Genomic DNA, 26,709 nt, shown 5'->3' on the forward strand with positions numbered 1-26,709 from the left:
TCCTAGCCTCTTTAACCTCTCCTCATATGGGACCCATTCCAAACCCCTAATCATTTTCGTTGCCCTTCTCTGAACCTTTTCTAATGCCAATATATCTTTTCTGAGATGAGGAAACCACATCTGTACGCAATATTCAAGATGTGGACTTACCATGGATTAATATAAGGGCAATAAGATATTCTTCTTATTCTCTATCCCTTTTTAATTGATTCCTAACATCCTGTTTGCTTTTTTGACTGCCGCTGCACACTGCATGGACATCTTCAGAGAATTATCCACAATGACTCCAAGACCTCTTTCCTGATTAGCTGTAGCTAAATTAGGCCCCATCATATTATAGTATCAGAGGGGTAGCCGTGTTAGTCTGGATCTGTAAAAGCAGCAAAGAGTCCTGTGGCACCTTATAGACTAACAGACGTTTAGGAGCATGAGCTTTTGTGGGTGAATACCCACTTCGTCGGATGCACGTGCATCATATTATATGTATAGCTGGGGTTATTTTTTCCAAATGTGCATTACTTTACATTTATCCACATTAAATTTAATTTGCCATTTTGTTGCTAAACAGCAGTCAGAATTCTACTGTATCTTCTGCCTTTCATACGCTCAGCACACAGTGAACACACACCAGCAACTCATCAGAACGCCTAGTTACATCACAACATCAGCGTAACTCAGCTCAGAGCACTGACACGTCTAGCTCAGAAAAATCAATGATTCTAACACCACAGCCAAATGCGGGGTCCCTGGCCAGTCCTGCGACTGCAATGCAACACTGGAAGGAGGCTGAGTGCATTGCCAGAGGTGCTCTCCAAGCAGGATCTCTGACAGCTGTTCAGGTGAAGGCAAAGCTCCCAAGCAGCTTTTCAAAATTATTAGGGACAACCTCAGTGTCAAAGCCAATATTTCTTCTCTCAATGAAACAGGCTCTAACAGCCAATACTGCATATATGCTACTGCTTTAGTGCAAAATGGATGCAGTCTTAGCCTCAGAATTCCTGCTGGCAATTAAGGGTAATATTTTCAAAATAGACTAGGTGACTGACTATGCTCCAAGGTGACTTAGGAGCCTTTCACTTTTGAAAATTTCCCCCTAAATCATTACTATATGAAGAGCTTTGATAGATGTGTATTATTAACACTAAATACAAATTCTTGTGCAGTTTTCAGAAGATAGTGCAAAACCGTCCCCCACCCAGCTGATCAAACAAGTACAGAAAAACATTACATCAGTCAAATTGTATTGGGCTCTGCTGTGCTGGTTCACAAGTGCGAAGGGGAAGAGTCACAGAGAGCCTCTTCTCCTTGTGCAAAATTCCATCATAGCGTGTGTATCTCAGCATTGTTAGAAGCACGTTCAGCTAATGGATTGGCCTGCGCAGCATACCCCCAGGGAACACAGCCGGCAAGTTCAGAGGCACGTACAGGTCTCAAAGCCGAAAAGCACAAATGCTGTCACCAGAAGGCAGTGCTTGCCAGCAGATGCTGGGTGTGCATGTTGCAGCTGCTAGAAAGAGCAGCAGCAAGCACCCCACAGTGCAGCACCCTGCAGGGTGCTTGTGTCAGATGAACCAGTTGCATCTCTGCTTCCCATTGAGTTATTAGCCACAGGAGGATCTGGCTCTGTGCAATGCTCTCCTTTACCCCCGTTTATCTGCAGAACTGTAGTAATAATTTTGTCACTTTTTAATGACCATCTTCTTTGTTATTATACTACCAGCTCTGCAGCCTGTCCTGCCCTCTGAAGCGAGGGAAGAGAAAAGAACTGAAAAATAAGCCGAAAACACAAAACTGACTGTTTGGAGATTTGTGGTTTCTGAGCATTTGTTAACAGACCAGAGATTGCTCCATATGTAACATTTTTCAACCTAGGAGATTAGGAACAACTGTGTTTTAGGAGTTTCTGCATTCAAGTTGGAACAGAACAAGTATTTCTGTCTCAGCCCAGGTCCACACCTAAACTTAGGTCTACCTAGCTAGGTTGCTCAGGGATATGAAAAATTCACACACCCCCTGAGAGATACAGCTAAGTCAACCTAAATCCTGGTGTATACACTGCTAAACTGATGGAAGAATTCTTCCCTAGACCTAATTACCACCTTGTGAGGGGGTGGATTTACGACGACAGAGAAAACCTGTTGCTCTAGTAAGCATCTACACTACAAGCAGTACAGTGGTGTAGTTGCAGATATGCAGCTATAGTGCTTCTAGTGTAGACGTACCCCCAGTAACAATACTACAGCAGCGTAAGCATGGAAAAGGCCTTGTCCCTTTTCCTCTGAGTTGCTGTAGCGAGTGCAAACTTAAGAACATAAGAACCGCCATATTGGGTCAGACCAAAGGTCCATCTATCCCAGTATCCGGTTCAACAGCGGCCAATGCCAGGTGCCCCAGAAGGAATGAACAGAACAGGTAATCATCAAGTGATTGATCCCTTGTTGCCCATTCCCAGCTTCTGGCAAACAGAGGCTAGGGACACCACCCCTGCCCACCCTAGCTAATACCTAATCATGGACCCATCCTCCATGAATGTATCTAGTTCTTTTTGAACCCTGTTATAGTTTTGGACTTCACAACATCCTCTGGCAAGGAGTTCCACAGGCTGACTGTGCATGGTGTGAAGAAATACTTCCTTTTGTTTGTTTTAAACCTGCTGCCTATTAATTTCATTTGATGAACTCTAGTTTTTGAGTTATGAGGAGTAAATTACACTTCCTTATTTACTATCTCCACACTAGTCATGATTTTATAGACCTCTATTATATCGCCCCCCTTAGTTGTCTCTTTTCCAAGCTGAAAGTCACAGTCTTACTAATCTCGCCTCATACAGCAGCTGTTCCATACCCCTAATAATTTTTATCAGAGGAGTAGCCGTGTTAGTCTGGATCTGTAAAAGCAGCAAAGAATCCTGTGGCACCTTATAGACTAACAGACATTTTGGAGCATGAGCTTTCCATGTCCAAGCACTATGTCTCTCCAGCAAATAGCAGCTGGACACACAAGTTTCATTAGCCATGGTGCCATAAGAAGACAAATCAAAGAGAGATTGGGAGCAGTCAGGGAATTTCAAGGCCCTTAATGAGTGACCATAGCTTAGGCTTTTTCAGTTTCACTGGATTAAAAATTATCAGGGGGAAAATAAAAATCATAAGCCAAAAATCTAAAAACTCTAACCTGGAATAGCATTTGGCTAGCATTCAGATTCGAGAAAAATCAGTGTAAATAATAGATTCTGTTTCTAGAACAATGAATTCAAAGTTCTTTTAAAAATAACATTTTAATTAAAGGAAAGCCTCTCTGAGGCTGGGATTTAAACTCGGTTCTGCGAATAATAAATTCCAAACAAGTGTCTTTAGAACTCAGCTTTGGTGAAAGTCTCATGGTACAACATTTTATGCAGATCTCTGGAATAAGAACAAAAGTATATAGAATTTCTGTTACCATGTGACATATACTGCAAGTCAGTGGTCTCCAACCTTGTTGCGCACAAGATCACTTTTTGAATTTAAGATCAACCTGGGATCTGCCCCATCCCTTCCCCGAGGCCCCGTCCCGCTCACTCCATTCCCCCTACCCTCACTCACTTTCACCGGGATGAGGCAGAGGGTTGGGGTGCGGGAGGGAGTGCACGCTCTGGGCTGAGGCAAGGGGTTTTGGAGTGCGGGATGGGGTGAGGGGTCTGGGAGGGACTTTGGGTGCAGGAGGGGGCTCTGGTCTGGGGCAGAGGGTGGAGGTATGAGGTGCAGGAGGTGCCTACCACAGACGGCTCCCGGCCGGCAGCATAGCGGGGCTTAGGCAGGTTGCCGGCCTGCCATGGCCCCACAATGCTCCCAGAAGCATCTGGCTGCTGGCACATCTCTGCAGCCCCTGGGGAGGAGAGGGGTAGCGGCTCTCCATGCCCTGCCCGTGCCCACAAGCACCGCCCCCTCCCCCGTTTCGGCCAATGGGTGCTGTGGAAACGGTGCTGGGAGTAGGGGCAGGGCACAGGGCTGCGGAGACGTGTCAGCAGCCAGCTGCTTCCAGGAGTGACGTGGGGCCATGGCAGACAGGTAGCCTGCCTGAGCCCCGCTGCGTCGCTCTCCTTTTAGTGACCCAGAGATCACGATCAATTGGCAGAGGCTCCAGGATCGACCAGTCGATCGCACTCAATGGGTGGGTGACCACTGCAGTAAGTCGTTTTGAGGTTGTTGAGCTTATTTGTACTATATCTGAAGGGAATTCTTCCAGGATGCCTAAGTTCAATTCACCTCTTTTCATTTGGGTAGTGTAACCCACATCCCCTCCCCCAAAACACACACATCCACATACACATCCACACTGTATATATTAAGCTCTGCCTTTCCAATAATTCCTTTGTACTGTGCCCACCTCTTCATCTCCAGTCATTTCCAATATCTTGCTGAAGTCAGTGCAGTCTTTGTAGTTTCCAAAGCAAGCGTGTGCTTGAGAACCTCTTTGTGACTCTGAATCTGATCTGTTGTCTTGTTAGGGCTTGTCTGCACTACAAAATTAAGTTAACCTAAGTTACATCAACGTACAGCCAACACAGTAATTGAATTGGTTTAACATGTCCACAGTACGCTTCTTGTGTCGGCTCTGCACATCCTCATCAGGAGCGCTTGCTCCAATTGAACTGCCAGTGTGGGGCACTGTGGGATGGCTTCTGAAAGGCAGCAATAGTCAGTATAAGCACTATACACTGCACAGTATACACCGACGCTGCATGGACCTAACTATATTGACTTAAGCACTATGCCTCTCATGAAGGTGGAGTTATTAAGTCAGAGTAGTGGGCGACTTACATCAACGAAGGAACATGGCAGTGTAGACACTTACAGAGGTAAGTCGACGTACGCTGACTTGCGTCGACCTAACTCTGAAGTGTAGACCAGGCTTTAGTGTTGAATAGTCAATGAATGTCGTCCTTAATTATCTCTGTTATTTTGTTTGTGGTGTCTACTAATGGTATCAATTTACATATCCTAGCCAAATAGCTACTCAATGTGCAGTGGCACTCAAAAATTTAACCATGTTGGGAATCATTAAGAAAGGAATTGATAGTAAAACAGAATATATCATATTTCCTCTCTATAAATCCAGGGTATGCCCACATCTTGAATACTGTGTGCAGATACGGTGGTCCCATCTCAAAAAAGATATATTGAAACTGGAAAAGGGTCAGAAAAGGGCAACAAAAATTATTAGCAAAGAATCCTGTGGCACCTTATAGACTAACAGACGTTTTGGAGCATGAGCTTTCGTGGGTGAATACCCACTTCCTCAGATGCATGTAGTGGAAATATCCAGGGGCAGGTATATATATGCTAGCAAGCAAGCTAGAGATAACGAGGTCAGTTCAATCAGGGAGGATGAGGCCCTGTTCTAGCAGTTGAGGTGTGAAAACCAAGAGAGGAGAAACTGGTTCTGTAGTTGGCAAGCCATTCACAGTCTTTGTTCTTCTGGGCTGAGTGTGTAGTTGGATAGATTGACAATATTGCTGGGTGGGTTAGGGGTACCACGATTGTGGCCCCATGTGGCAGGTAGGAGTTTAGACAGCTTACAGTTCTTTTTCCTTTGTAGAGAGGTGAAGTGAGTAATGTAGATCTCCTGTCTTATTCTAGTGAAGTCCGTTTGTGTAGAAGTTGGGTTATTAATGAGAGTCTCCAGGTTAGAGAGCTCTTTTTTGATGTTTTCCTGTTTGCTATATAGGATGCTGATCAGGTGGTTCCTCGTGCATTGGCACTCTCACTGAAGGCTGTCTGGATATATGGACTCTCTACTCAGACCCTATGCCACCAGCACTCCCAGCCATCTCCGTCACACCACTGATTTCCTGAGGAAACTACAATGAATTGGTCACCTCCCAGAAAACACCATCCTAGCCACCATGGATGTAGAGGCTCTCTACACAAACATCCCACACACAGATGGAATACAAGCTGTCAGGAACACTATCCCTGATGATGCCACAGGACAACTGGCTGCTGAGCTCTATGCCTTTATACTCACACACAACTATTTCAAATTTGATGACAATATATATCTCCAGATCAGTGGCACTGCTATGGGCACCCGCATGGCCCCACAATATGCCAATATCTTTATGGCCGACCTGGAACAACGCTTCCTCAGCTCTCGTCCACTCACGCCCCTTCTCTACCTACGCTACATTGATGACATCTTCATCATCTGGACCCATGGGAAGGAGACTCTGGAAAAATTCCACCACGATTTCAACAGCTTCCACCCCACCATCAACCTCAGCCTGGACCAATCTACACAGGAGATCCACTTTCTTGACACCACGGTGCAAATAAGTGATGGTCACATTAACACCACCCTATATCGAAAACCTACCGACCGCTATGCCTACCTTCATGCCTCCAGCTTCCATCCCGGACACATCACACGATCCATTGTCTACAGCCAAGCACTGAGGTACAACCGCATCTGCTCTAACCCCTCAGACAGAGACCAACACCTACAAAATCTCCACCAAGCATTCTCAAAACTACAATACCCGCACGAGGAAATAAGGAAACAGATCAACAGAGCTAGACGTGTACCCAGAAGCCTCCTACTGCAAGACAAACCCAAGAAAGAAACCAACAGGACTCCACTGGCCATCACATACAGCTCCCAGCTAAAACCCCTCCAACGCATCATCAAGGATCTACAACCCATCCTGGACAATGATCCCACACTTTCACAGGCCTTGGGTGGCAGGCCAGTCCTTGCCCACAGACAACCTGCCAACCTGAAACATATTCTCACCAGTAACTGCACACCGCACCATAATAACTCTAGCTCAGGAACCAATCCATGCCACAAACCTCGATGCCAACTCTGCCCACATATCTACACCAGCGACACCATCACAGGACCTAACCAGATCAGCCACACCATCACTGGTTCATTCACCTGCACATCCACCAATGTAATATACGCCATCATATGCCAGCAATGCCCCTCTGCTATGTACATCGGCCAAACTGGACAGTCTCTACGAAAAAGGATAAATGGACACAAATCAGACATTAGGAATGGCAATATACAAAAACCTGTAGGAGAGCACTTCAACCTCCCTGGCCACACTATAGCAGACCTTAAGGTGGCCATCCTGCAGCAAAAAAACTTCAGGACCAGACTTCAAAGAGAATCTGCTGAGCTTCAGTTCATCTGCAAATTTGACACCATCAGCTCAGGATTGAACAAAGACTGTGAATGGCTTGCCAACTACAGAACCAGTTTCTCCTCTCTTGGTTTTCACACCTCAACTGCTAGAACAGGGCCTCATCCTCCCTGATTGAACTGACCTCGTTATCTCTAGCTTGCTTGCTAGCATATATATACCTGCCCCTGGATATTTCCACTACATGCATCTGAGGAAGTGGGTATTCACCCACGAAAGCTCATGCTCCAAAACGTCTGTTAGTCTATAAGGTGCCACAGGATTCTTTGCTAATAATTTTTGTTGCCCTTTTCTGACCCTTTTCCAGTTTCAATATATCTTTTTTGAGATGGGACCACCGTATCTGCACACAGTATTCAAGATGTGGGCATACCCTGGATTTATAGAGAGGAAATATGATATATTCTGTTTTACTATCAATTCCTTTCTTAATGATTCCCAACATGGTTAAATTTTTGAGTGCCACTGCACATTGAGTAGCTATTTGGCTAGGATATGTAAATTGATACCATTAGTAGACACCACAAACAAAATAACAGAGATAATTAAGGACGACATTCATTGACTATTCAACACTAAAGCCTGGTCTACACTTCAGAGTTAGGTCGACGCAAGTCAGCGTACGTCGACTTACCTCTGTAAGTGTCTACACTGCCATGTTCCTTCGTTGATGTAAGTCGCCCACTACTCTGACTTAATAACTCCACCTTCATGAGAGGCATAGTGCTTAAGTCAATATAGTTAGGTCCATGCAGCGTCGGTGTATACTGTGCAGTGTATAGTGCTTATACTGACTATTGCTGCCTTTCAGAAGCCATCCCACAGTGCCCCACACTGGCAGTTCAATTGGAGCAAGCGCTCCTGATGAGGATGTGCAGAGCCGACACAAGAAGCGTACTGTGGACATGTTAAACCAATTCAATTACTGTGTTGGCTGTACGTTGATGTAACTTAGGTTAACTTAATTTTGTAGTGCAGACAAGCCCTAACAAGACAACAGATCAGATTCAGAGTCACAAAGAGGTTCTCAAGCACACGCTTGCTTTGGAAACTACAAAGACTGCACTGACTTCAGCAAGATATTGGAAATGACTGGAGATGAAGAGGTGGGCACAGTACAAATGAATTATTGGAAAGGCAGAGCTTAATATATACAGTGTGGATGTGGATGTGGATGTGTGTGTTTTGGGGGAGGGGATGTGGGTTACACTAACCAAATGAAAAGAGGTGAATTGAACTTAGGCATCCTGGAAGAATTCCCTTCAGATATAGTACAAATAAGCTCAACAACCTCAAAACGACTTACTGCAGTGGTCACCCACCCATTGAGTGCGATCGACTGGTCGATCCTGGAGCCTCTGCCAATTGATCGTGATCTCTGGGTCACTAAAAGGAGAGCGACGCAGCGGGGATCAGGCAGGCTACCTGTCTGCCATGGCCCCACGTCACTCCAGGAAGCAGCTGGCTGCTGACACGTCTCTGCAGCCCTGTGCCCTGCCCCTACTCCCAGCACCGTTTCCACAGCACCCATTGGCCGAAACAGGGGAGGGGGCGGTGCTTGTGGGCACGGGCAGGGCATGGAGAGCCGCTACCCCTTTCCTCCCCAGGGGCTGCAGAGATGTGCCAGCAGCCAGATGCTTCTGGGAGCATTGTGGGGCCATGGCAGGCCGGCAACCTGCCTAAGCCCTGCTATGCTGCCGGCCAGGAGCCGTCTGTGGTAGGCACCTCCTGCACCTCATACCTCCACCCTCTGCCCCAGACCAGAGCCCCCTCCTGCACCCAAAGTCCCTCCCAGACCCCTCACCCCATCCCGCACTCCAAAACCCCTTGCCTCAGCCCAGAGTGTGCACTCCCTCCTGCACCCCAACCCTCTGCCTCATCCCGGTGAAAGTGAGTGAGGGTAGGGGGAATGGAGTGAGCGGGACGGGGCCTCGGGGAAGGGATGGGGCAGATCCCAGGTTGATCTTAAATTCAAAAAGTGATCTTGTGCGCAGCAAGGTTGGAGACCACTGACTTGCAGTATATGTCACATGGTAACAGAAATTCTATATACTTTTGTTCTTATTCCAGAGATCTGCATAAAATGTTGTTCCATGAGACTTTCACCAAAGCTGAGTTCTAAAGACACTTGTTTGGAATTTATTATTCGCAGAACCGAGTTTAAATCCCAGCCTCAGAGAGGCTTTTCTTTAATTAAAATGTTATTTTTAAAAGAACTTTGAATTCATTGTTCTAGAAACAGAATCTATAATTTACACTGATTTTTCTCGAATCTGAATGCTAGCCAAATGCTATTCCAGGTTAGAGTTTTTAGATTTTTGGCTTATGATTTTTATTTTCCCCCTGATAATTTTTAATCCAGTGAAACTGAAAAAGCCTAAGCTATGGTCACACATTAAGGGCCTTGAAATTCCCTGACTGCTCCCAATCTCTCTTTGATTTGTCTTCTTATGGCACCATGGCTAATGAAACTTGTGTGTCCAGCTGCTATTTGCTGGAGAGACATAGCGCTTGACTTAAGATATGGCAATTCTGATCCTTCAAGTTAAGGTGCGCTCCCACCTGAAAACTAATTACAGATAATGCCTGGACATACGTATCACAGTTCTAGTTGGGGAAATAACATGATACGATTATCATCTAATATTATTAGCCTTCCTGAAACACTCATTGTTTTACAATGAATCAAGACGTACGGAGGCATTCTTAAAATTAACCCTAGCCGGTCTTTTTAATGCAGCGATCTACACATTTTCCAGGAGCGTGAGCTGCATCCCAACCTGCTGAAATGTGTAAGCACAAAAAAGCCACTAAGTAAGTACAATGCAACACAAATGTTACTTTTACTGCACAATGGGCCAGACTGTCCCTTGCCATAGTGCCCAAATGGGCAACGGAGGCTGGCAATGACGACCTGCCAAAGAGATGAGAGCAGATTGCACCAGACAGTGCAGCAGGTTTTACCTACTATGCTTCCTGGGACTCTGGAAGGGTGACCACTGAGCCGCAATGTCTCTCCTGGCATGGGTGGGGTCCACTCTGCCCTCTATTTCTTGCGGAGGTTAAATGCCACAAACTAGTCTGGAGAGCTGTACATTCACCAGCAATTTGATAATCCTCTTTGTGAGCTCCGCTAGTAAGTTATAAACACATCTGCAGTTACAATTCACTTGGATATTATTTGTCATAAGTTTACAGGTGAAAGGACTATAAAAGCTCTGCAATGGCTGCCACTATAACCAGCTGTACAGGACCACAGCTGTTTGTGTGTGATCCTGAAAGGAGGCCGCTGGGTCAGCACCATGGGAGATTTGTAATCCTAGTTTGAAATCTGTAACAAGGAATACATACAACCAAACGGAAATGAATGCTATGGAGTAGTAAGTGAAAGATTTTACTTATCTGCTTTGCAACTAGACTTAGTTCATTTTTCTCTGTTTAAATTGATTTTTATTTTTATTTGTTTGTTCCATTTCAAGTGACCAAGCCAGAGGAGGGATGTTTGTCATTGTTATTTATATCCCTCTCCCTCTGCTTTAGCTTCAAGGATTGCCTAAATGTAATTTATATGGAATTGTAACTATGCGCAAGACTGCGAGTCTATTGATAAATGCTGAAACTGGTAATTTGATAGAAATTTATGTCGATACCACATGATCCCAAACTGTGGTCCACAGAAATCTAGCTGGTCACATACCACCAATTCCCCCCCATTTTCTGTCTCCTAATCCACATTAAAAGAAGCTAAAATATATTAATTTCCTAATATTTGCTTTCCATGTAAGCGGCTGTGATCTTCTACCTGTATATCATTGTGTAAGATTTTGAATAGAGTCACATGAAAGTCAAAGGTTGAAAAAAAGAAAAGAAAGAAAGAGAAGTCAACGGAACCAAATAAGTGACATTACACAAAAGGAAGACAAGTCCAACTCAAAGCACTAATATTCAGCTTTCTACACAGCTTGTGCTATATGTTTCAAAGTGCCATCCTAATGAATCTCTCCCACAGCCTCTGGTGAATGATATCTCCACTTTACAGATGAAGGAAATGAGAAACAGAGGTTTAGTGACTGGACCCAAGTGAATCAGTGGCAGAGCCAGTACAGGAAGATGGAAAGAAGAAAAAATACAGAAAACACAAATAAATGAAAGACAAATATGCAGCAAAATGTCTGAGAAAGTCAGTGAATCCAGAACTGACCCCACTTCCTCACACACAAATGATGGAAAACATTATGTTCCATTCTAAACTTTCACCTGCACAACATATCGTCATTTCTTAGACTCAGAATTTGTGCAGAACATTTTACATCCTTTTGTTACACTTGGCCATGGTAAGTAGACAGCTACAGCTGCATGGACTTGAAGGGAGATGAAAACCTTTCCCCCTAGTAAAACTATGTATTATGACAATACATCACGTTATCTATGTGGTACCTATTAGCCAAAGCATTCTAAGTGTCTCGCAAAACTACAATGCAGTTAAGACGAGATTTAAAACATGAAAATTTGTCAAATTCTTTAGCAAATAAGGTCTGGAAGAGCCTATTTCCATGGCTTTTCTTAAAGCAGAAGAAAGGTCATTCCAGAGGTCTGGGGCTGCTAGTGCGAAAACACAGGCAGCATCTGTTGTACCCATACATGCCCTGGAGCCAAATGCCCTTTCCCTCCAACCTAGTAGAGCAAGGACTTGATTTTGCAAGGTGTTAAACATCCCACATGACATCTATGGGAAATGAAGGCAGATGCTCAGTGTCTCACAGGAAGCACGTGGCTCCTTACAGGATTCAGGCCACAGAACAGTACCCAGGATATCAATAGGCTGGTAAATATGTGGGACCCCTAGTGTTTAGATAGAACATGGTTCCTGAACACAAACTTCTGTACTGAAAATCGTACGCTGTCTCCAACCTCTAAGTCAAACATCACTGATTCTTTTTCTAGGCAGTCACAAAATTAATAATAGTGTATTGACCTTTAAACAATCAGAGGGCAATTTAGTACATTTCCAGTATGAAGTTCCAGAATAAGCAGCTACCTTCATTTTATAAAAAGTTAAACCCTAGGAGTCTTGACTCTAGCTGGGGACAAGGGGGGTGGGGAGAGCCTGACGCCAGTCACTTGCACAGAAATACTCTGGATTATTTAAGTGACATAAAAAAACACCCATTCTGCAAACTAGCATATGATGCAAATTCACAGCACAGCACAGAGGAATTAGATTTGAAAGATGTGTGCTCATTCTCTGGCACCAGAGGGAATCCCTAAATCAGGGGTCAGCAACCTTTTAGAAGTGGTGTGTCAAATCTTCATTTATTCACTCTAATTTAAGGTTTCGCATTCCAGTCATACATTTTAACATTTTTAGAAGGTCTCTTTTTCTAAATCTATAATATATAACTAAACTATTGTTGTATGTAAAGTAAATAAGGTTTTTAAAATGTTTAAGAAGCTTCATTTAAAATTAAATTAAAATGCAGAGCCCCTTGGACTGGTGGCCAGGACCCAGGCAGTGTGAGTGCCACTGAAAATCAGCTTGCGTGCCGCTTTTGACACACGTGCCATAGGTTGCCTACCCCAAAGTAAATGAGGAGATAGGCAACTTCCTTCCCCTGGTCATTGTATATTATGACTACTGGTTAAAAAAATATACATACACTGTAATACAGATGCTTATAAGTGCTTACTTTTTGGGAACTACTGGGTTACACTGGAATTGGCTGTTCCACGGTGAGCTAACATGCCTCTTAAAAAAAACAAAAACACAAACCCAAAAAACCCTCAAAGGTTCACAGAAATTATCAACACACACACACACACAGGCTCCAGTAATTTCATAGTGTTCAGTGTCTGCAACAGATGTCACCCAGGAAAATCCAACTACCAGTGAGTACCTTATTGGATAACAGGATTGTGTTGTGCTCATGAGTAATTTAAGAAAAAAAAAATCAAGACAAGATGATGTTTGAAGTGCAGATGGGCCAACTGGCTTATCAAATAAGTGGCACCTACAACTATTGCATATCAATTTGGAATTGTATGAATATTTGTACCCCATGCTTATCTTGGGGAATTTTTGTAACAATATTTACCGTAAAAACTACAGCTGTCAAACGATTAAAAATAATTGTAATTAATCGGGAGATTAAAAAAATAGTCACAATAAATCGGAGTTTTAATTGCACTGTTACTAATAGAATACTAATTTAAATTTATTATAAATATTGTGGATGTTTTTCTACATTTTCAAATATACTGATTTCAATTACAACACAGAATACAAATGCACTGTGCTCATTTTATATACTTATTTTTTATTACAAATATTTGCACTGTAAAAATAAGAAATTGTATTTTTCAATTCACCTCATACAAGTAATGTATTGCAATCTCTTTATCATGAAAGTGCAATTTACAAATGTAGAATTATTTTTTACACAACTACACTCAAAAACAAAGTAAAACTTTAGTGCCTACAAGTTGAAGCATGCAGGGCATATGAATGTTCAGTGTATCTGGCACGTAAATACCTTGTCATGCCAACTGCAGCACTGCCATGCAAATGCCTGTTCTCACTTTCACGTGACATTGCAAATAAGGAGCGTGTGGCATTATCTCCTGTAAAGATAAACAAACTTGTTTGTTTAAACGATTGGCTAAACAAGAAGTAGGACTGAGTGGACTATTGATATTCTATTATTGTTTAACAGTGCGATTAAAACTGTGATTAGTCACAACTATGTTTTTAATCTAGTTAATTTGTTGTGTGTTAATTGTTCATATTAACTGTGATTAATTGAAGCCCCAGTAAAAACACATATACAAGTTACTGAAGGTGCATATTGGCTGATTCAGGGCACCACAGTAGCTTGTGGCTCAGCCCCTGCAAAGCTCTGAAGGTGCATATGGATTCCTGGGGACTGCTGGATACTTTATAAAACACAGTGGCTGACCTTGCTGATCTCACAACGCGAGAAGGATGTGGAACCTTCACATGAGCATTTACTGACTTTTCAATGCTCAACCCTAACAGTCTCATAGTACAGGTTTTTTAAATGGAGTTACATAAACATGGTCTTTCTTCAGAGATCTGCAGTATTATTTTTCAGCTATACTGTGGTAAGCTCTAAAACACAGCGGGTGCATTCCATATGAAGGAGGCGGTACAGTCACTGCCCTGAGGCAAACACAGTCTAACAGCATGGCTACACTTGCAGATGTAGAGCGCTGTAAGTTAAACCAGCCCTCGGACAGCGGACTAGGGAAAGCACTGCAGTGTGTCCACACTGTCAGCTGCCAGTGCACTGGTGCAGCCACATTTGCATCACCTGCAGCAGCATTGGGAGTAGTGCATTATGGGCAGCAATCCCGCAGAGCATCTCTTCGCATTCTGGCGCTGTGGCCTGTGGGAAGGGGGTGTGGGGTGCAGGGCATTCTCAGTCCTGTCCCAAAGCCCCGTGATGCATCGCTTCACATCCCAGTGATCCCTGTGCTTCTGTCCACATTTGGCATCGTCTTTCAATGTTTTTTGTACTGCGTGCTCTGTCTTCCCTTTCCATCTGCAGGAATGGATCCCGAAGTGCTGAGGAATATGCTGATGGGTCTCACCAGCACATCATTTTTGGCAGACAAGTTACTCCTTAAGCTACAAACTGACAGTGACAAGTCCGAAAACGATATCGACTCGCGTAATGCATATGACATGAGATTGCTTGTGGCATTACGGACATGCTCATCACCACGGAATGTCACTTTTGGGCTCAGGAAACAAGCACTGAGTGGTGGGATCACATCGTCATGCAAGTCTGGGATGACGATCAGTGGCTGCAGAACTTTTGGATGAGAAAAGCCACTTTCATGGGACTGTGTGATGAGCTCTCCCCGACCCTGAAGCGCAAGGACACAAGATTGAGAGCTGCCCTGCTGGTGGAGAAGCAGGTGGCTATTGGAAACTGGAAGCTGGCAACTCCAGACAGCTACCGATCGGTGGCTAACCAGTTTGGAGTGGGAAAGTCAACCATTGGAATCGTGTTGATGCAGTTTTGCAGGGCCATTAATTGCATCCTGCTCAGAAGAACTGTGACTCTGGGTAATGTGCATGACATTGTGGCTAGCTTTGCACATATGGGTTTCCCTAACTGCGGAGTGGCGATAGATGGGATGCATCTTCCAATTCTTGCACCAGTCCACCCAGCCTCCGAGTACGTTAATCCGAAGGGGTACTTCTCTATGGTTCTCCAGGTGCTTGTGGATCACCGTGGGTGTTTCATTTACATTAAAGCAGACTGGCCCAGAAAGGTGCATGACGCACGCAACTTTCGGAACACTGGCCTGTTCACGAAGCTGCAAGCAGAGTCTTTTTTCCCAGACCAGAAGATCACCGTAGAGGAAGTCGAAATGCCCATTGTGATCCTTGGAGACCCCACTTACCCTTTAATGCTCATGAAAACCTACACAGGAAGCCATGACAGTAGCAAGGAGCAATTCAACAACAGGTTGAGTCAGTGCAGAACGATTGTGGAGTGTGCTTTTGGTTGTTTAAAGGGCCGCTGGCACTCTCTGTATGGGAAGCTGGATCTGGCTCATGACAGCATCCCCGCGGTAATATCCGCATGCTGTACTCTCCATAACATTTGTGAAGGGAAGGGTGAAAGATTCATGCACGCATGGAACTCGGAGGTTCAACTTGGCAGCTGAATGTGAAGAGACAGAGAGTAGGGCTATTAGAGGGGCCCAGCGTGGGGCTGCAAGGATTAGGGATGCCTTGAGGGAGCAATTTCAGGCTGAAAATCACCAGTAATGTTTGGTGTCCTGCACGGGAGTGAAGTGCAGTGGTTCCAATGCAAGTAGAAATCTATGCTTCCTACATTGACTTGCAGTGCCTGTTGCTTTCCTGGGCTAAGGTATCTTTTACTTAATGCAATAATAAAGAATGTTTTCAAAGCCAAAAAAGCCATTTATTTAAAAGAACATTCATTTATTGAAAAGAAACACAACTGCTTGGAAAACAGAAAGGGCAAGGGAGTGGGGTGGGGAACGGTTTAATCACAGATTTGGGTATGTCCTACTCTCATACTCAGCCTTCCTGTCTGGAGTGCTGTGCAATGACTGCTGCACTTCAGGCTGGTTAAAATGCATGGTGATAGGGGTTATGTGCAGTGGGTAAGGGGCATAGTTTGCAGGACTGGATGGTGAAGCTACAGGTGTTGGATGCAGCTGGTGGTGGTAAGAATCCCGATGTTAGGAAAGTGGGTTGGAGGTGACATGGGGGTGCAAGGGAAAGAGTTTTGGGGCAAGGGCTGTGGGGGGAGGGGAGGGGAGGGGCAGGCATGGTAGTGCTCCGCCTGCATGGATATAAGCGCCTGGATCAAGTCTACTTGGCGCTCCATAATGCTTATCAGCTGCTCCGTGCTTCGGTGCCAGCGCTCCGTGCTTTGGTGCCAGCACTCCGCATTCTGCCGGCAGAAGCTCTTTTCTCTCTCCCTCCACTCCTGCAGCTTTTGATTTTCATGAAGCGACTGCTGCATTACTTCATGCAGCATGTCTTCTTTGCTTCTATGTGGCCTCTTCCTAATTCTTTGGAGTCTATTGGCCAGTGATAACACGGATGGCTGAGATCTCAAGGTTGCATCTGTAAAGGCAAAATACAACACTTAATAGAGGCGGCATTGTTCAAACCAGAGAGAACAATGATTCACTTGTACTTAAAGACATGCACTGTCTACACAATTTGCCCATCCCAAAGCAAGCGCACATAATACACAGGAGCCCCAAAATGGTGAATAAGCACAGGGTCAAGTGGACTGACTGTTTCACTGTCGCACTGTCCTCTGGGGTTCTGTGCCTTGGGGAGAGCCAACAGCAGCAGGGGGCCCCTATACTGAACACTGCCCCCACATTTTCCACAGGAGTTCGTCCTGGAAGATCTCACTGCTGAGGGTGACCTGGGAAGCAAGGGAGTGTCTTCTACTACAATGCGGTTTCCACCCTGGCCCATATGCAGCTTGCCTGTGTGCAGCAATGATCCCCCCGCCCATCACAGCACAGTGGCACGGACATATTAGCCTTACTGGGACAAGGAGCACAGTAGTGCTCCCAAGGAACCTGCACAAGAGCACTGCACAGCTTCTGGATGAGACCTTTGAAGAGATCACTGAGGCCGATTACTGCGATCTGAGAGAGCACATCAATGCCCTATTCCACATCTAGGCATGCATGCAGCCCTAACCCTCCTCACCTCAAGGGCCTGCACCGAATAACTTCCTTACCAGGTACATCCTCTGGTCTTTGTCTTTACCCAAGCATCGGCTGCTGCAACTGGCTACATTCCTACTGGCTTGAGAACAGCTCCTGGCTGCACGCATCTAGGGATGCTGGGGTGTCTTCTTCCTCCTCAGCACCCTGGCTCCTGCTTTCCTTCTTCTCCTTCTGCCTTATTGAACTGGGCTCTGAAGTGTCCATGGTGGTTCTCGGAGTGAAGGTGGGGTCACCCCCAGTATTGTGTCCAGCTCTTTGTAGAAACGGCAGGTAGCGGGAGCAGCACTGGAGTGGTGGTTTGCCTCCTTCACTTTAACCCTGCACTGCAGTGTGTCCTGGTCATGGCCCCTTTCCACCATATCCGTTGATATTTGCCCAAAGGTATCGTAATTCCTACGGCTGGAGTGCAGCTGGGACTGGACAGCTTTCTCTCCACAAACACTGATGACGTCCAGCCATTGCTCTATACTGGGGATCGCCTGGCACGTGGTGGCATGGTCACCTGGAAAGATGCACTGAGAGCACCCCATGCCTTGCTGAGCAAACAGGAAGGGGATTTTCAAAATTCCCAGAGAATTTAAAGCGCGAGTCTGACAGTTGGTCACCTGAGGGCAGGGCAGTAGAGTTCAAAGTGATGACCAGAGTGGCTAGAACAGGCATTGTGGGACATTTCTGGAGGCCGATCAGAGCGCATTAACAGACCAGGGCATCCACATTGGCACTGAGGTGCTCCAGCCAGGGCGGATCAGGCGTTATGCCTCTCGCGGAGGTGGATTACCAGGAGCGCTCCAGCTGCGGAGTCAGAGCACTCTACATGCCTTGCCAGTGTGGACGCATCGTGAGTTAGAGTGCACTGGGTTGCTTTAATGTGCTCTAACTCGCAAGTGTAGCCATGCCCCAAAACCAGTCTCTCTATAGATTCAATTTGTTTGATCTGATCAGAATTAGTAAAGAGTCCTCCTGGATGTATGGGAATGAAAGGTTCTGTACAGATTCCCCCTTTGAATTTCAACACCTATGTTCATACTGCAGTTAGAGATGAGTATGAGCTGCAAAACTTGGAGCTAGATCTGCATGAGCTCAGAGTTTGGAGGAAGAGGAAAGAGGGCATGAGTTCAGATGCGGGGTTTTGACTTGAGCACACCTTTAATTGTTGCATTATTCATGTGCATGGATATATAATATCTGTATAAAGGCTCACAAGCACTCACACAGAATGCAAATGTTCCACTCCTCTTGCTCCCTTTCTAACCAATGGGCACTGCCCACGTCTGAGGGTTACACACACAGCATGAGACATACTTGCCAGCTCTTCCCATTTAAGCAGGACAAGCTCTTTTTAAATTTTATGTTACAGTATCATTTTCTCAACTCTGTCCCCACAGACAGAGCTTCCCTTTTTCCATTCATTTCTATAGATTTCAAATGTTGGCAGGGACTGCACAAGATAAGAGCATTTCAAGCCCACTGGGGATTGGCTGGTGAAAAGATAAATATTTACACTACATCTTTAGAAGGCTAGTGTATAAAATGAGCTAGAATAAGAAGTAATCTAAATGAGAAATGGCACTTGTGAGCCACAAGTATAGATCTTTGCAAACACCTGGCACAGAACTACTCAAGCCAGGAAAGTGAAAAATAGCAAGGAAAATATTTTCCCTACCTTAAAAAAAATGTTTTACTTGTTACTTATTTCCACGTTAGGCTTAAGCATCCCAACAATTTACTTTCATCTCATATTTCATTTTCTCTCCATGAAATTCTTATCTCCTAAATGGATGAGGCAACAAAACATATCAGAATTGACATGCAAACATACACCAACAAGCAAAATTATTAAAAAAAAAAAAAAAAGACTAATGCAATCAATGTGAACTCTACATTTTCAACTAGTCTTAACACAGTCTTTATTTTTGTGCTCCTCTCTGCAGACCGTGCTTGCAAAAGTGGACATGCATCCTGTTGGTACAAGCAAAACCCACATTCGTCCAGTCAAACCTGGTAGCTGAGTGAATATGGATGCAAATGTGGGCATGTAAAAATGGAGGTTGAGGTTGAATGTTTGGTACCATGATTTTTATATTCCTCTTAAATGGAATACATGTGTACGTTACACACTATACAAAGCAGAAGATGTTCCCTTTTTATTTTTAAACGTATGCTTACAAAAAAATTAACAAGTGGACACATGCCCATACCACAAAACCATCATGTTATTCAGTGGAAAGGCTAAGGGCCTTGGAGACTAATGGAACGATCCTCTCGCCTCTGGAGATGGTCCCCTGGTTGCGTTAGAGCAGGAGAAGTTGCCTGGACTATCCCTGTTTTGTGGATGACTGGGGAATTTATCAGTCTCATGAGTACAATCAATCCAGCACCTTTCACACCACACTGCTTTGGTGCAAGACTCTTGACTTTACGCAGCATGGTATTCTTCACTTAAGGATGCCTGTAACCCCAAATATTGCTGACTCTAGGACAATGAAGCAGAACTTCAGCTGTGTTTGATCTATTTTTGATTTAACTGAAGCAAAATAAAATTGTGACTACTCAGTTTTACACGCTGCTTTAGACTGAGTGCTCTGTATTACCCTGATTAAGTCAATATTTGTGATGACTGTATAAATGTTAATGATTATTAGTAAATTGCACTGAAGTATGTTGTTGGGAGACTGCATTACTGCTGTCCTCTGGGATCTGCATGATGATAGCGAGGGTATTTTATGAGGCTCTCACACTGAGCAGAAGTGTAATAGTAGAGGCACCAGTGCGGGTTAAGAAAGGCCTGACACAGGCCGAGTCAAAACTCCGAACTCCCTATCAGTTTGTAACTCACCTCCCAACCAGTTTTTTTGGGTGTAGGTTAAAGATAAACCAGATTAACTAGAGCAGGATCACATATGCTGGGGTGACCAAACTTACCGGCAGTCGCATATGACCACCTTAAGAAGTTTGAGTGTTGGGGCGCACCTGTCAATTCTCTGGGCTTCAGCCCTGTGGCGAGGGGGGTCTCAGGGCCTCAGCCACACAGGGGCACCTGCTGGGGCTTTAGCCCTGCTCCTGCTAAAGCCCTGAGCCCCAGCAGGTGCACCCCAGAGGGCTGAAGCCCTGAGACGTCCCACCCCACTGGGCAGAGAGGCAACGTGCAGAGGGAGCATGTGGGGTCATGGGACCCCCAGATTTTTGCCAGGGTTTGCTGGCCCCACTCAGTCACATGGTACCACCAGGCCCCCTCCTTGTATGGCAGCTGCCAGAGCTGGCAAGTTGGGAGCTGCAGTGGCAGGGGGAGGCAGCAGCAAACAGCTGGGAGCTACAGGGAGAGCAGCTGCTTTTGCTGCTGCCTCTCCCCACAGAGCTGCAGCTCCCAACTGTTTGCCACTGCCTCTCCACCTGGAGCTGACACCTGAGAGCTGCAGGGAGAGGCCTGGGATGTGTGTGACTCAAGCTGTTGATGGGGCCTTAACCTTTAAATTGTGCCTCCCACTCTCAGCAGGTGCCAATTGTTTGTGGCAGAAGCCACTAGCCCCACCACCCTATGCAGGGCAAAAGCCCTGAGCTCCCCACTCCTGATCTGGTAGGCGGGAAGAGGAGGGGCGTAGGTGGGAGGGGAAGGAGAGAGTGGTGGGGGGTGCTCCACAAGCCGCACTTTAACAGTAAAAGAGCCACATGTGGCTCGTGAGCCGCAGTTTGGCCACCCCTGACATATGCCATAAGACCGGTTAGCAATTAACTCTTTCAGCTACCTGGTATCTGGACAGACCAAGTAGGAGCTGCACAGGTAATTTAGACCCTCACAGAGAAGCAACTAGTATATGTGTAATGGTATGGACCCTTACAGCAGATTTCACTACTGAAAAGAAAACTGGATTACCTTTTGTATGTTTTAAAACTGTAATGTGAGAGAAAGAAATATTGAAACCCTTTAACAGCCAGCCTGAGAGCTGGAGTTCCTTCATCCTGGGGACAACTGTTCTTATACTGTTCTCTTAGGGCTTGTCTACATCACAAAGTTGCAGCGCTGGTGAGGGGGTTACAGCGCTGCAACTTAGGAGGTGTACACATCTGCAGGGCATCACCAGCGCTGCAACTCCCTGTTTGCAGCGCTGGCCGTACTCCCATTTTGTCTCAGGTGTAGAGGATCCAGCGCTGGTGATCCAGCGCTGGTAATCAAGTGTAGACACTTACCAGCGCTTTTCTTGACCTCCGTGGAATAAGCAGATATCCCAGCATACCTGAGGATACCTCTCTGGTAATCAAGCAGGTCTCCTTCCCCGCGGTTTGCTCCGGTGTTCTCCGAATCCCCCCCCAAGCGGGTCTCCTTCCCCGCGGTGTGCTCTCGCGTTCCCCAAACCCCCGTGCAAGCAGGTCTCCTTCCCCGCGGTGTGCTCTCGCGTTCCCCGAACCCCCGTGCAAGCAGGTCTCCTTCCCCGTGGTTTGCTCTCGCGTTCCCCGAACCTCCGTGCAAGCAGGTCTCCTTCCCCGCGGTGTGCTCTCGCGTTCCCCGAACCCCCGTGCAAGCAGATCTCCTTCCCTGCGGTTTGCAGGGGGGTTCGGGGAACGCGAGAGCAAACTGCGGGGAGGGAGACCTGCTTGCAGGGGGGTTCGGGGAACACTGGAGCAAACCGGGGAAGGAGACCGGCTTCCCCGCGGTTTGCTCTCGCGTTCCCCGAACCCTCCTTGAAGCCGCCCAACAGCGCTGCAGTGTGGCCACATCTAACACCACTTGCAGCGCTGGTCGCTGTAAGTGTGGCCACTCTGCAGCGCTGGCCCTATACAGCTGTACTAATACACCTGTAACAACCAGCGCTGCAAAATTGTAGATGTAGACATACCCTCAGTCACATATTACTGCCTATGTAAGTGGGGGTTTTGTGCATCTAGTTTTCAGAGCAGCTTTGACAGTTCTGAGAGAATGCAATGCCCAGTATCCTCCACTTGCTTCCTCTTGAAGCCCCATGGTGTTGATGCACACTAACTTCACTGGCCTGAGAAGCTGAAGCCTGAGAGTTATCCTAACCCAAGCCCCAGATTTTCAGTCTAGCTGATAAAGTAGTTACCATGATACCTGAATTCTCATGTGCCATTTCAACCGGATAGCATTCATCATTACTACTCAATATAAGCTGTTGTGCAGTGTTTCTCTGCGTGGATGAACCATGACTATGTTACACCTCAGAGGTGGGTGCATTTATTTGAAGGATGAAGTGATTTTCTGAATGTATACAGTAGTTTGTGAAGCATCTCTGAAGCCTTCTGGGCATGGTTTAAAGGTACTATATTATCATATCTTCCATTTATAATGCTTGTATTTTCAAACTCATTTGCACTGATTATCCAGAATGCATTTAGGCATTTAAGAAAGGGGCAGAATACGATGACCCTGTAAAGCTGCTATTTGGTTTAACTGGGAAATTGCTTTCATGAGCATTTTTCTGCTTTGTGTTACCTGTGGAACCATGCATCGTCATAGCTCATGCCATTTCAATGGTCCGCAGGCAAAGCACGTTGGTGTGATATAAAAGCAACCTGGGACACCTTGTGTCCTTAACCATTCAGAGAAAAAGAATTCTAGCTGTATTTGGAAAGGCACCAGTGTCATACAGCTCACCAACAGTCTCACACGGCTGCAGAAGATGCCAAGCCTGTGCAGAACTGTATAAGGACAATTACTGAGGAATAACATCTAAATCACACTGAGCAAACTAAACAAGAGTCTCTCTTGCCTTTGAAGAAACACATTAATGAACAGAAAGATTCAGATATCACTTCTCAGGGAAATTCCTTCCTCTTGCCCAGTGTAAAGTTAGTGGCTCCCTATTGCATTCGCCTATTGCTTATCGCTTTAGTATGGATGAAGCAAATACCTGGTTATTTAAGGAGCAGGATAAATGGGCTGAGACAGCTTTCCCCATCCCCAATTCACCAGGGAATGCTGGAGAATTCCACCTGACACTAGGACAGCGTTGTGCTCTTAAACAATCTACCGTCTGATCCGATTGTTCCCCAGTGGGGAAGGCAGGCTGCAGCTCACTCGAGAGTCATTGATTGGATTAACAGCCTAATTCCCAACAGATGAATAGAATACTGATGTCTTGTCAGCCCAAATCATAGAAGGAAAACAAAATCTGCTTCTACAGCTTGGAAATTTAACCCTTTGTTTCCCCAGCAGTGTGAGTCTGAATTCAGAGCCCTGCAGTTTCAATTCAAGATCATAGCCATTTGAGTGGCAATATATATTAATATTTGGCAGGCGTAGGCAAACTATGGCACACGTGCCGAAGGCGGCATGCGAGCTGATTTTCAGTGGCACTCATGCTGCCCAGCTCCTGGCCACAGATCCACGGGGCTCTGCATTTTAATTTAATTTTAAATGAAGCTTCTTAAACCTTTTTAAAACCTTATTTACTTTACAAACAACAATAGTTTAGTTATATATTATAGACTTATAGAAAGAGACCTTCTAAAAAACACTAAAAACATATTACTGGCACGCGAAACCTTAAATTAGAGTGAATAAATGAAGACTCGGCACAACACTTCTGAAAGGTTGCCGACCCCTGATATATGGGTATAGTTTGACTAATCATCCACTTGCTACTAGATGGTTCCTTTCCATCTTCCTTAGAACTGGTTTTCCATTAAAGCTCATTTTTTCAAGAAATGACAGCCTGGAAAGATACTGGTATTGAGATCTTGATTCGTCTGTTTTATTGCACCCTGGGAAAGGAAATACTAAATGCAGCCCAAGAAGTTGGTGAAAAATCATAATCTTTATAGTTATTATTCTAAGGTATACAGATATCACTGTGTGTCTTTTAAGAACACCGTTTTATCTGAATGATAGACTCTGGCCAGTGAGAAGCATCAGACTACATATTTGCAGTCTCCTTCTTCTCTTTCTCTGCTTGCTCCTGGCCACGATCAGGATAGGGGAGAAAGGTAGGTCCTGTGGAATATGACTGGGATCCAGGAGACCTGAATTCACAGGTCTGTCACAGACTTTCTGTGTGGCCTTGGACAAATCACTCACACTCAGAGTCTTGGTGCACCATCTCTACAATGGAGATATTGAGGCCTTTTTACCTCACAGGGAAATTGTGAATAGAAATTACTATTTGCAAAGAGCTCAAATACTACAGTGATGAGGGCCAAAGAATCTCCAAGAGCAGAATTTACTCATGGAATCCTAAATGAGATTTTTATTTATTTGCTCAAGGGTCAGCTAGGGGCAAGAAGAAACCCCAAATGTCAGGTCTTAAGAGATGCATCAAAGAGATTTTATTCCTAGAATAGGAAGAACCAGTAAGTACTAATTGAAAAGATACAGTTTTTACAAGTGTCTTCTATTTTTGTGTTTAAAAATCAGGGAGACAGACATTTAGGTACTATTAACTGATGTTGCAAGAAAGGGGATGCAATACTGGGTACCAGGTTGGAACCTATTTAAAAACGTGGTCTAGAGAGTTTGTTTGATCCACATGTGAATGTGAATGACTTATACAGAGATTCTTCCTATCCTGTTTGGCTCTGCTCACTGGAGACTAGCTAGACCACATTTAACTCTGTGGACTGAAAGTTATTATTGTCAATTTGATTGGGATTATATAGCTCATATGCATAGAGGAATAGGCTACTCCAGTTCACCAATAACCCCCCTCCCGAAACCCTTACCCTCTTAAAAATAAACTGTCCAAGGTCTAGCTAAAAAGCCACACAGGGTAGGCCAGGAAGCTAGATTCCCATCTAACTCCCTTCTCTTTCCCTTCGAACAGCACCTGGAGTTGACAGAAGAGTTCTAGATTTCAGCGTTTTACAACATTTACATGTTTTACATGCACAGTTTGCACAGAAGATCTGCAATGAGATGGCACAAAAACCTCAGGCCAGCCTAAACCATGCCAATATACCAAATATAAAGGCACCCACATACTGCGAGAGAGTCCTTCAGAGAGAAACAAGGAGTTCAATGCTTACAATAAAGGGGATGGGGGGAAGCAATAGTCTGGATTAATGAAAGAGCCGCCTTGCCCAACACCAGAAAGCACTTAATGAATGACATGACACCAATCAAATGATTCAATTAATGCAGTGTTAATATTAGTGTTGCAAAGTCAGTCAGATTATTAGCACTTTTTTATCATTTGAAGCCATGTTGTTTCATTTTTATCTCCAGATGTGAACTATTACAGACTGGCAATACATAAACAAAATCAAACCTTAAGGATGATTTTTTTTTTTTAAACCAACCCTGTCTTGTAACGCAGTTGCATTATACATTTGAGAAACCAGGTTAAGGATGGTTACTCAGACAGTTGTGCCCTGGAGCTAGCAGACTGCAGGTTTTATAAATACATACAGAAATAATTAAAATCTAAGGGGTTTAGAAGGGTTAATCTCCTTTAAATAATCTCTGCCACAAAGCCTGTAAAGTCACCACTGGCATAGCGCCCATATCGGACCGGCTGTCGGATATCAGGGTAGCATGTGGGGAATGGAGCAGAGAGATTAACTGAAACCACAGCCATGCTGACATATCAAACACACACTATTCTCCTCAATATGGCCCCCTCTGCTCACTACCAAGAGGTTGAAAATGGACTGAAAGTCCAGCCAGACAATATCCAATACCAACTAGCAAGTCAACATTCCACTTACTGTAGCTGATTAAAACAGAGAAAGAGAGGTATATGTTGAAGGGCTGCTACATGTAGCAGCTTAAAGCAGGCTGTAGGGAGACTGAGCAGGGCACAAGGGAGTACTGCTGTCCCCATTCAGTCCACCAGAGCCATCCGCAATTTTGAAACAAACTCAAGCTCATTTTAGACTTTAGAGGAGTTCATCATTTTGTACAGGCTCTTTCTTCTTCAGGAGAATCAACCACTCAGTCCTGTGCAAATGCAAAGGAAATGTTACATTTTAAATAATTATTTAGCATTTTCCACCATCTTCTATCTTCAAAGCTCTTCCTCTTACTTTAAAGTTGCCTTTTTAAGACAAAATTTCGGCAGCCATAAAAAATAAAATGCTGGTTACTGCTGGATGGGCAAAGAATGATTTTGAACTGGCTGAATGCTAATGAAATGTTCCTGTGTTTGAATCAATGAGTTGGCTGTGGACTCAGGTTCCAACCATATATTGCCTCAGATGGCTGGGGTGAACAGAGGGGATTAGCTGAAATTTTGCAACTGTATTAAGAGCTAAGCAAGAGTCCTGAAGAAATTCAACCACCTTTATCTGCTCTTCAAATTAACCATAAAGAC

General features: G+C 44.9%; 1 protein-coding gene across 3 annotated transcripts in view; it reads right to left on the minus strand.

The window, feature by feature from the left end:
- Window positions 1-26,709, minus strand: part of ACBD6 (acyl-CoA binding domain containing 6) — a 156,623-nt gene that overhangs the window by 16,601 nt on the left and 113,313 nt on the right. The window contains exon 7 of one of the 3 annotated variants that reach the window (XM_030572019.1): window positions 19,157-19,219. The exons of the other annotated variants lie outside the window; for them this stretch is intronic. Coding sequence (XP_030427879.1) covers window positions 19,184-19,219 — 36 coding nt within the window. The 3' untranslated portion in view covers window positions 19,157-19,183. Of the gene's footprint in view, window positions 1-19,156; window positions 19,220-26,709 lie in introns of those variants that run through there. 3 annotated transcript variants of the gene reach the window in all.

The sequence above is a fragment of the Gopherus evgoodei genome, chromosome 8 (genome assembly GCF_007399415.2).
Source record: "Gopherus evgoodei ecotype Sinaloan lineage chromosome 8, rGopEvg1_v1.p, whole genome shotgun sequence".
Classification (NCBI taxonomy): domain Eukaryota; kingdom Metazoa; phylum Chordata; order Testudines; family Testudinidae; genus Gopherus; species Gopherus evgoodei.